The following is a 10,977-nucleotide window of genomic DNA, read 5'->3' as shown; positions in this document are numbered from 1 at the left end:
TTAGCCGTGAGTATTTCTGGCCTAACATGTCCCAAGACATCATGAGATTCGTCCGAAACTGTGATGTATGTGGAAGGACGAAATCTTGGAGGGACCAGAGAAAGGGACTATTAAAGCCCCTCCCTGTGCCTGATCGTCCCTGGCAGGAGGTTTCAATGGATTTCATCACAGACCTACCAGAGAGTGAAGGTTGTACAAACATCATGGTTATCACAGACCGGTTAACCAAAGGTGTGATACTAGAAGGAATGTCAGAGATTGACTCTGAGAGCGTGGCCTGGGCCCTCGTACGAGTACTTATAAGCAAACATGGGATCCCGAAGGCTATCACCTCGGACAGAGGAAGCCAGTTTACAAGTAATACATGGGCTCGCATATGTACCCTGACAGGGATTAACCGCCGACTATCTACAGCCCATCACCCCCAGACTGATGGATCAACAGAGAGGATGAACAGTACAGTGGAGACCTACCTCCGCATCTATACCTGCTATGACCAGAGGGACTGGAACAGGTTACTCCCACTTGCAGAGCTAGCAATTAATGGCCGTACATCAACAGCAACAGGGGTCAGCCCCTTCTACCTAAGCCATGGGTATAACCTCAGCCCATTTAGCCCTACCGAGGAGGTAGAGCAACTAGCCGAAGAACCAGCCAAGAGTCCTATCCAGAAAGGGGAAGCTATTGTACGGAAAGTTAAGGAAGCCCTAGACTGGGCTCAAGCCTCCATGGCCTATTCCCAACAGAATGCAGAGAATCAGGCTAATAAACACAGGAGCCCGGCCACAAACTGCCAAGTGGGAGATAAGGTCTGGCTAAGTCTGAAGAACATCTGTACGGACCGACCCAGCAAGAAACTGGACTGGAAGAACGCCAAGTATGAGGTTATAGGCCTGGTGGGCAGCCATGCTGTACGGCTGAATACACCCCCAGGGATCCATCCAGTCTTCCATGTGGACCTGCTTCGGCTGGCTTCATCAGATCCACTTCCTTCCCAGAAGAATGATGATACCCAGCCCCCTGGCATCATTGTGAACGGCGAGAAAGAATACATGGTAGAGAAAATCCTGGACGAACGTCCCAGGAGATACGGGAGAGGTCACCGGCTGGAATACCTAGTGAAATGGTCAGGCTATGCTCGGCCAACCTGGGAAGCTGCCACAGCTTTGGAGGAAGCACAAGCTCTGGATGAGTGGCTGGATCGTACAAAACAGTATAGACTTCAGGACGGCTCACTAAACAGAGATGCATACATAAAGGCTAAAGCGACATGACCTACCCCTATGACCTGTACTTCCTACATGAAGAAAGGGGGGGGGTACTGTTATGGGTCCTTTGCCTATACAAGGACCTTAGACCTTAGTGACTCGGCCAAGGCCTGCGCTGTCCTGAAGGCGGTGAGCCACCTACAAGACTTCCTCACAACAACAATCCTTCTTTCTCCTTTCTTCTTTAGCGATTCCTTCTTGTACGTACGGCACGTCTAGATAGGAAGATCCATCTAAATACGTCCCTTAACAACAGCCCACATCCAGGGGTTGCAGGAGGTGAGATAAATGAGGAGGCATGCAGACGGGGATAATGTTATTATCCTTGCATGTAGTGTCAAAGGCCGGGGTCAAGTGGCTTCTATGGCTGTCCAGAATAAGGAGTATATACTCCCCCCTTCGCCGCCTCTGTATAGCTGGAATAAAGCATTTTTGAAGCCAGCGAAGCCCAATTATATCTGTAGTCCATCCATTATTACTAACCTCAATCCTCCAGGCATGTGGAATAGAGAGTTCCTCAAACCATCCCTCTCTATAGCGCTTTCCCTTAAAGATAATGGTTGATGGAACTGACCATCCAGTTGAATTGATGCATTCAATGGTGGTAACCCACTCGCGATCCCCCGGCTGTATAAGCCATGGTTTGCCTGGCATTTCTGCTCAAGATACCACTTTTGTTGTTGCAATTAGGCCCATAGCAAAGCCAGTTTCATCAAAGTTGTAGATATCATCATCTGATATCCCATACTCAACTTTAATCCTCTGTATCTTATTGAAAAATGGGCGAATTATCTTAGGATCTTTACAAAGTGCTCTCTGATGATTGATTTTCCAAGCAAACCTGGTTTTGATTTCAGGGCGCCTTTTTGTAAACTCTGTTACCCAGTTCTTTCCGATCGGTCGAGATGAGGTTGAGGATTCATCCAGGATAAGTTGTGCCATCTCACGTACGCGCGAGGGCCTGGGAGCTGCTCCACGAATGTCAAGTGATTCTATCCATCCTATCAAGACCTCTTCTTGATGTAGGGATAGCCTATGCTGGTGGTTGCGGAGTTCTGCTTGAGATTGGCGGCCATGAAGTCTCCCTCGAAGTGTATTGGGATGAATTTTGTATGCACGCGCTGCGGGCGCAATTTTTTGAAATTTTCCATTTTTAATGTCTTGAATCGCGCATTGGATCCTGCCCTCTTGCTCAATCAAATCTCGCTTTGTTTTACGCGCTTTTGGTGGCATGATGGTTGTTGAAAGTTGAGGTTTAGACTTGTTAAACCACGGGTTGGGGCGGGTTTTCAGGCCTAGCTGATCCGCCCACGCGGGTTTTGGGGTGGGTTACCTTCACAGTAAACCGCCCATGGGTTTAGCAAATAATTCTAACCCAACCTAAATAACCCAAAATAACCCAGTTATGCATATCATTACTCTAATAAGCAGTGATCTACATAGTTAATAAAATACTGTATTTAAATACTGTATTATAACTATCTAAGTAAGCAAATATAATCTAAATACAGTAATATACCTATTCAGATATCTTGGCAACCCAGCGGGTTGCTCCGCCGGGCTTTGGGGCAGCCAAAAATATCCAAAACCCAATGGATAATATCGGTAAAATATACCGCTAAGCCAAAAAGGCGTCATGACTTCCAAATTAGTCTTAGACAGTCATATTTTCTAGTCGACAGATAATTAGAAGGTCTAACCCAACCCGTTTCTTGGCGGGTCGGGGCGGGTTGGGGCGGGTTTCGTGGGTTGGGTTTAACAAGTCTATTGAGGTTGATAAACGCGTTGGGGTGGACGAGAAAACTACCTTCCGCCCGGGACGCACCTACCGCCCGGGATTTACGTTAGCAGCTTCCCAAGTTAGCTAAGCATAGCCTGACTATTTTACTAGGTATTCTAGCTAGTAACCTCTCCTGTATCTCCTGGGATATTTATCCAGGATTTTCTCTATTATATATTCTTTCTAGACTTGTTAAACCACGGGTTGGGGCGGGTTTTCAGGCCTAGCTGATCCGCCCACGCGGTTTTTGGGGTGGGTTACCTTCACAGTAAACCGCCCATGGGTTTAGCAAATAATTCTAACCAAACCCAAATAACCCGAAATAGCCCAGTTATGCATATCATTACTCTAATAAGTAGTGATTTACATAGTTAATAAAATACTGTATTTATATATTGTATTATAAACTATCTAAGTAAGAAAATATAATCTAAATACAGTAATATACCTATTCAGATACCTTGGCAACCCAGCGGGTTGCTCCGCCGGGCTTTGGGGCAGCCAAAAATATCCAAAACCCAATGGATAATTAGAAGGTCTAACCCAACCCATTTCTTGGCGGGTCGGGGCGGGTTGGGGCGGGTTTCGTGGGTTGGGTTTAACAAGTCTAGCTGCCACAGCTTTAGAGAAAGTATAAGCTCTAGATAAGTAGCTAGATTATACAAAACAGTATAGACTTTAGGACAGCTTACTAAATAGAGATGCATATATAAAGGCTAAAGCAATATGACCTACCCCTATGACCTATACTTCCTACATAGAGAAAGGGGGGGGGTTACTGTTATAGGTCCTTTGCCTATACAAGGACCTTAGACCTTAGTAACTCGGCCAAGGCCTGCGCTGTCCTGAAGGCGGTGAGCCACCTACAAGACTTCCTCACAACAACAATCCTAACCCTAACCGCAATGGTCCCGCGCATTCTGCTGGCCGGGTTCACTTTCTGTCAGCTGTTTCTGATTGCTGCAACAATCAAATACGACAAGGAGCCACTAGCCCCGGAAAACAAGAGGTACGGGCAAGCGGTGGTCGATGCTCACGCAATTTTTTACTTGGGCCTAGCATCCTCAGGGGACCTCTACTACCGCTACCAAGCCAGCAGACTGGCAACGGTGACGCGATCAGGCCTAATCACCATGATATTGGAACAGACACTTGCGCTGAGGAGGTCGCAGCTGCAGGCGGGCGATGCAATAATTCTTATGGGCACAGATACAGAGCAGATCATGGTCAGCATGCACACCGTGCACGAGCTCTGGGCATCTCTAGCCTCGGTCGGTCTGGCCGTATGGTTGCTGGAGATCCAGGTATACATAGCATGCGTGGTACCAGCCGTGATGGCTTTGGGCTGTATTCTGGCGACCACCCCTCTCTCATCGCGTTGTGCAGCGGCGCAGAGGGAGTGGGTAGGCCATGTTCAGGAACGGCTCACTGTCACTGCGGCAATGCTGGGTGATGTGAAGGCAGTAAAGATGCTTAGGCTCGAGCGGGTCTTGTTCCGAATTGTGTCTGATTATCGCCAGTCTGAGTTTAGCATCTCTAGGGAGTTCTGCATGATGATGACGGGTGTTGTTATGCTGTGTATGTGGTGATGAATGCAGACCACTGCATTGGCTGTACTGACTTTATCTTGTTAGCAGCCATACCCCAGGATCTCACGCCGTACATGGTGTTTCTAATATACATGACCATTGCACTGACCAAGGGCAATATGAAGCTTCTCACAATGAAGGCGGTTAACATGTTGTCGTTTATCTCGATCTTGACTTCGCCGCTGATGGGATTCATCTAGTTGGTGCCCTGGATCAGTCAGTTAATTGGCTGCTTTGACCGGATTCAAGAATACTGCTCTTATAAGAGAACAAGCCAGGCTTATTCACTACACCCTTCTGATCACATTGAACCGACTAAACTCTCCCTCACTGCCAAGTCATCAGCCGACCATGATGCTCTGGTGACGTTCCACAATGCTTCGATATCATGGCAAGCAGCCGGCGACCCTGTACTCGACAATTTAACCCTCTATGTTTTCATCGGCAAGATCACCATGGTCATTGGCCCCATTGGAAGTGGGAAGTCGACCCTGCTTAAATATGGGCCAGACTCATATCAGGGCTGGCTTAAACCACTGCCATCCAGACAGAGCAGCCTACTACCCGCAGACACTGTGGATAATGAATGCATCCATCTAGGACAACATCATCGGCGTGACGTAAGCAGATGAAAAAGGGTACAACGCGACTATTGCCGGCTGCACTCTTGGTAAGATCTAGAGGTGCTTAACGGGCACAATCAGTACATGGCTGAAAGTGACGGATTGCTCTTAGCGGAGGTCAAAATCAGCGAGTGGTACGTATATGGAAAATGGAGTTCTCAGAATGGTGTTACGGTTCTTGCTCCATCGCGCTTGGACAAGTTGTTCACGATCGCTTCATGTCGTCCTCGACGACCCTTTCAGTGGCCTTGATTTCCGGCAGTATTCGAGTGATTAGCGAGCGCTTGCTCGGTGCGAATGGGCAGTTCCGGAGAACCAATGCTATCGTGATTCTGTCTACTTACAATTGTCAGTACTGCGATTATTTTCTTTTTCCTTTTTCTTTATTTTGGCTATTCGACTGACACCAGTCTAGGTCACCTGCATCCGTTTGCGGATAAGACCATTCTGCTCGAAAACGGCCGCAAAGGTATCTAGTGCACAGACTCAGAGTTTATATCCAGATACCCACACTATGCCCCGGCCAGCTGGGTTGACAATAAGGGCTTATCTGATAATAACGGGCTTCAGGACACTCATACTGGTAGGAGTAAAGCAAAGGACGACACCACCAGAAGTGCCAGGGAAAACGCCGATGTAAAACAGGATCTGTCAAGGCGCGACGGAAGCTGGGGAATTTACAGCTACTATTTCCGCAAGATTGGGGTCCTCCAGGCCTTTTTGTCGCTTGCTTTCTTGCTTACGGGATACTTACCCAGTTTTCTGATATGTTCTAATGATTTGTCAGTAGTCGACTGGGCTAATGTTTTGCAGTGATCTGTTTACAATGGTGGGCTGATGCCAACAAGCACGTTGCCAACCCGCACCTCGGAAAATATCTCGACATCTACACTTTAGTTTTTATAGTTCCCGTGCTCTTCATGGCGGCTAGGATATGGTAGGTCTGTTACTGGCCAAACCTGTTCTAGCGCCAAGAATGCAGGCTACTTCTTGTCAACATCGTGGGCAACAGCTCTGTTTGTCTCCATTCAGACCTGCTGGAACTGCTCTAAAGTATATACCATCCTGCCTCACGCGCACAGTGAATGCAAGCTAACCCTCGACAGCGCTTACTTTGCGTACTTCCAGCTGACAGACACGAGGCTCCATTCGGAAGAGATTCAGTCAACACATGGAGCTCATCGCGTTTCACACTACCAGTCTTTTCCTTGAACTTTATTGAAAGGTCATTTCTTCTTCCCTACTCAGCGACCTGGTGACCACATGCTAACATGTCCCAGCCCTGAGCATCTGCGTCATGAGGTTACTCATACTCTGTATTATCAGCGAATACATCACTATCACACTCCCCTTCACGCTCTGGTATTCTGGGCCCTGCAGCGAAGCTATCTGTGCACCTCGCACCAAGTGCAGCACCTCGGCATTGAAGCAAAAGCTTTGCTGTACTCTTAATTCCAGGAGGCAGCATATAGGCTGACAGTCCTGCAGATTCTGCAGGGCAGCCTTCTTTCCATAGGCAATGCATTGCTAGACTTGACGCCACTACTTGCCTGTTCTATGCTGTTTTGCATACAGCAGGCGCTGAGGTTCGCCCTTGATCTGGTTGTCACGCTATTCATGGTTGCGGCTCATCGCCGTCATCATTTCCTTGAAGGACCACGTGGGTGCTGCGGGATCAACCTAGCCCTGAACCTCGCTATCACGTTTGACTCGATCCTCAACACAGCCATCAAGGGTGAACGCAGACGGAGATCTCACTCGGGGCTGTCTCGCGCTTCCAGCGGTTCGTGGAAAACGTAACCCCCAAAGAAACGTGCGGCGTGCACCTGGTTGATGGGTCGCCGACCAGCCGGGGAGCAGAGGCTGTATTCAAGATTGTTGTTACTGGATACAGGCTGGTACCTACCTAGTATTATCTATACACAAATATTGACCCCATCCAGCCTAGAGAAAGCCATCCTCACCAACTTCACCCTGCAGGCCAGAAGCTCACCATCTGCGGTGCCTTCGGCAGTGGCAAATCATCATCAGTCCTAACCCTCCTGCGCATGATCGACGTCCAGTAAGGCCACATCGCCATTGATTGCACGGACCTTTCCACTATGAAGCCCACAATGCTGCACTCCCTGATCACTGTCGTGCCTCAGGACCCTTTCTTCATACCCGGCACGACCCTCTGTTTCAATCTCATCCTAGACCCCCACCCCCGGGCACAGCGCGCCGATGCGCGAGTGCATGGTCTCGACCCCCTGCAAGGTCAGGCTTTGAGACAAGCCCCGCTTCCTTGGTGGCCTAGATGCCCTCATTGACGCAACGAAACTGTCATACGGCGAGAAGCAACTCCTCGCACTGGCTAGGGCCCTGGTGGCAGATAAACCGATGCTGATTCTGGACGAGGCGACGAGCACGTGAGCTTTTTTCATCTATGGGCTGAAATTTCCGGGCTGACTTGGTTACGCAGCGTCGACTGGGAAACTGAAGTCCGCGTACTGGAGATCATCAAGCACCAGTGCGCAGCAGAGACTGTTCTCACGGTGATGCATTGGCCGCGCCATGTCGAGTGGCTGGATCGCATTGCGGTGACGCAGAACGGTCGGCTGGTGGAGTTTGATAGCCCGGAGAGACTGCTGGCGCGCGCATCGCGGTTCCGAGAGCTATATACGATGTCTGTTCGGGCGGCGTAGTTTTGTGGGCGGCTTCGCGGCAATATACTAAATAATGAAAGATTTGCGTGGCTATGCTGTGTCTGCTGAGTTTGCTTTTTCAAGATGCCCTTATGCGAGCGAGCGTTGCAGTCAGGAAGTAGAAGTGCGGGTATTATCTGGACCGTCCATGTAAGCGACCATAAAGGATTAGAATGCTATTGAAAAGGTTATCAGCTCAGCTGTCATTAACAGGCTTGACTATTAGATGCATGAAATATGCGTCCGTTGATTTAATTCCTAATACTGGTTCCTTACACTTTCTAGACTTGTTTAAACCGCGGGTTGCGTTGGGCTTTCTACCTAGCCTGATCCACCTGCTGGGATTTTGCAATGGGCTGATAAGTAACCTGCGCAAGGGTTTATCAAAAAGCTACATATCATGATATGGTCTTGAAAGGAAACTCTCCTATACAGTTGAGCGGATCTGCCATGAGCATTAGCACATTTCTTACAGAGTAGGTAGAGCAGAGACAATTATCTGATGTGCTTAGCTTCCGGTAGCCGAAGCCCGAGGCCTGTTGGGCCGATCACGAATCAAATAGAGGATCACTGCCGGCGAATGCGCAACCGAGTCAAGTTGATTTTTCTGCATGCCAAGGTGCGCATTCTGCTCATCACCCTCCGTTATGACCCGCTTGACCTTTTGTCTAGATCGCGATCTATACCGGCGCCTCATCTGGCATGCACTGGCGATAATAAAGGCCAAAACTGTGAGTCAGTTGCGCCGTAGTTATTAGGCTACCATGTGATAGAGGGCGAGTGAACTAACTTTGGTCGAAGCAGCAAGCGTGACTGCGATATTCAGCAATAATTCTCAGTCAGGATCATTTTTCAAGTAGGCTTATAAGGATGAACTGAGTGTGACGTGCAGTAATTGGGGAGAGAGATGTTGCCATAATACTTCAGTAGCTGGGATGGGAGCCCAGCGATCCCTGGCAGACCGTGTTAGGCTGATATCATCGCGCTAGAGATCTGCGGGAAATGAAATAGCGGTTACAGTGGTTGATCACCTGACGATCGTTCCCACCTGACGATCGATTTCAACCACCACCAGCACAACAAACATGAAGCAATTCAACCACATACAACTAATATTATCACTCAAATTTTTGGCGGCATAATATAGTAATAATTTAGAGTAGTTCTGTCAATTTTAATTGGTCCGAAAGTGCTGTGGGAGCCGGATCTCGCGGCCTCGCCAATTTACTGTAGGAGGGACCTCTTCAACAACAACATGAGATGGCGGGCCAGTGTCCTGTGTATCTGTATGATTTGAAGCTTTAGAGGACTTCCTTGGAGTCTTCTTTGCCTGTTGGAAGTCAATTTGAAGCTGCTTCGCGGCCTCCTTTGATATACAGGCATCCTCTTTCTCCTGCCTCTTTTGCTCTGCCTCCAGGCGGTATATTTCTCACTGAGATGCCCAGATTTTCCTGCGATCCTTAATCAGGTGCTGCTTTGCCTCTTTCTCTTGCTGCCGGCGGACCTTTTGCTCCTCTTTAGAGGCCTTTAGCTGTTCAGCAGCTCTTTCCTTTCCAAGCTGAAGGTCTCGCGCCTGCTGAATTTTTTGAGGGGAGTAAAAAACTGCACCACCATCATCTAAAGCTTTTAATTGAAATTGTAAAGGCTTTCCACGCTGACACTTCTTCTTCTCATTCTGGAGGGCTATCTGGAGGCCCTCGCATTGAAGCTTTAGAAGAATATTCTCTGTAGAGAGGTTATGCATGGCCAAACTAAGCTTCCTGGTATTTTCACTGTATACATCCTCAACAACATCATGGAGGAGCTTCTTGATCTTCCGCCAGTCTTCTGCACCTAATATAGAGCGCGAGGACTCACTTGTTGATGGCCTTGACTGCAGTTCTCTGCTAAATCTCGCCAGAACAATTTCAGGGTTGAAGGGATGTATTCCAACTATTCTCCAAGAAGATATAATATTTTTGCTTGATAAGGCCTTTACCCAGGCCGGGAAGAAGAGGCGAAAGAAGTCCCGTTTTATAATATGACTTAGTCCCATGGATATATACAGATATGCCTCCAGTTCGCTGCTGTAGGCGTGGGAAAGCAGGCTGAAGATCCCAACATCAAGCGGCTGCAGTGAATGCGTTGAATGTAGAGGATATATTGCTAAAAGGATCTTATTGTCATCGCAGTAATTGAAGAACTTCATGGTAAGGTAAGATCCATGGCCATCAAGGAATAAGAGCCTCCATTGCCTCTGTACTTTATCCTTTGTCTCCCGGTCAAAAACTCCAGTCAACCAGGCATATCCAAGCTTGTCATTTGTCCAACCACTTGGAGAGGAGGCAAAAAAGGTCTTGTGGTGTTGAGGATCAAAATCCTGTAGCCAGGTATCTTGTATATCACTGCTAGCTGCCTGGTAAATAAGCACTGGGGATAGCAAGGTCCCATCAGCACAGATGCAGGCAATTGTAGTTATCCATTCGCAATTCCTATCCTGTAGGCACTGCTTGAAGTTTCCTTGCTTATATTTGCGCTTTGAGAAGATCCTGAGACCTTTTGACAGCATTCCAATAAGAAATCCTTTCTTATCTATGTTATATATATTCCCTGGCTCCACCTTATATTTATCAAGTTTCTGGGCTAATAAGTCAAAGTATCGCGAATATTTATATGCAGAATCAGCTCACTTTTGATTGGAGTCCATAGCAGTTGTATAGGCAGAGGAGAGTTCAATTTAGTGTCGCTTTAGAAAGCGGCCAGGCCAGTGATTTCCTGGTTTCTTTCCTGTCAGTTCTTTTGCAAAATTCCGAAGCATCTCATGCAATATATATAGGCCTTTGCCAGAGAGCTTATCAATGTATTTTATAAGATCCTTGGCCTGCTGGTCATTGAGAATTCGCTGTTCTTCATATTGGTCTCTCCTAGAGCGCTGAATTCCTTTGTGGGGTCTTGACAGAGTTATCCGGTTGACCCCGAACTCTTTCGCAATTTTAGTATAATTAATTGAATCGCCTGGCTTTAGCGATTCAATTGCTTCTATCGCCGCATCCA

At 47.9% G+C, this 10,977-nt stretch overlaps 3 protein-coding genes across 3 annotated transcripts, besides 1 other annotated feature; 2 read left to right on the top strand and 1 right to left on the bottom strand.

The window, feature by feature from the left end:
* Positions 1-10,977: part of a sequence feature (contig 1.59 1..177453(-1)) that runs on past the window's edge.
* Positions 204-1,274, top strand: ANIA_03471 (uncharacterized protein; the record flags this gene model as incomplete). Its single annotated transcript, XM_655983.1, has 2 exons — positions 204-357; positions 391-1,274. 2 exons carry the CDS (start codon positions 204-206, stop codon positions 1,272-1,274), a joined length of 1,038 nt encoding a protein of 345 aa, XP_661075.1.
* ANIA_03472 (uncharacterized protein) lies at positions 3,954-7,944 on the top strand (the record flags this gene model as incomplete). The annotated part of the gene is made up of 11 exons (XM_655984.1): positions 3,954-4,626; positions 4,683-4,780; positions 4,838-5,257; positions 5,342-5,394; positions 5,523-5,608; positions 5,676-5,729; positions 6,074-6,197; positions 6,229-6,313; positions 6,719-7,043; positions 7,241-7,322; positions 7,722-7,944. 11 exons carry the CDS (start codon positions 3,954-3,956, stop codon positions 7,942-7,944), a joined length of 2,223 nt encoding a protein of 740 aa, XP_661076.1.
* On the bottom strand, positions 9,374-10,492 carry ANIA_03473 (uncharacterized protein; the record flags this gene model as incomplete). The annotated part of the gene is made up of 1 exon (XM_655985.1): positions 9,374-10,492. The coding sequence occupies one exon, from the start codon at positions 10,490-10,492 to the stop codon at positions 9,374-9,376; it is 1,119 nt and encodes a 372-aa protein (XP_661077.1).

Source organism: Aspergillus nidulans, chromosome II (genome assembly GCF_000011425.1).
Source record: "Aspergillus nidulans FGSC A4 chromosome II".
Classification (NCBI taxonomy): Eukaryota; Fungi; Ascomycota; class Eurotiomycetes; order Eurotiales; family Aspergillaceae; genus Aspergillus; species Aspergillus nidulans.
This window is presented reverse-complemented; position numbering and strand designations above follow the sequence as displayed.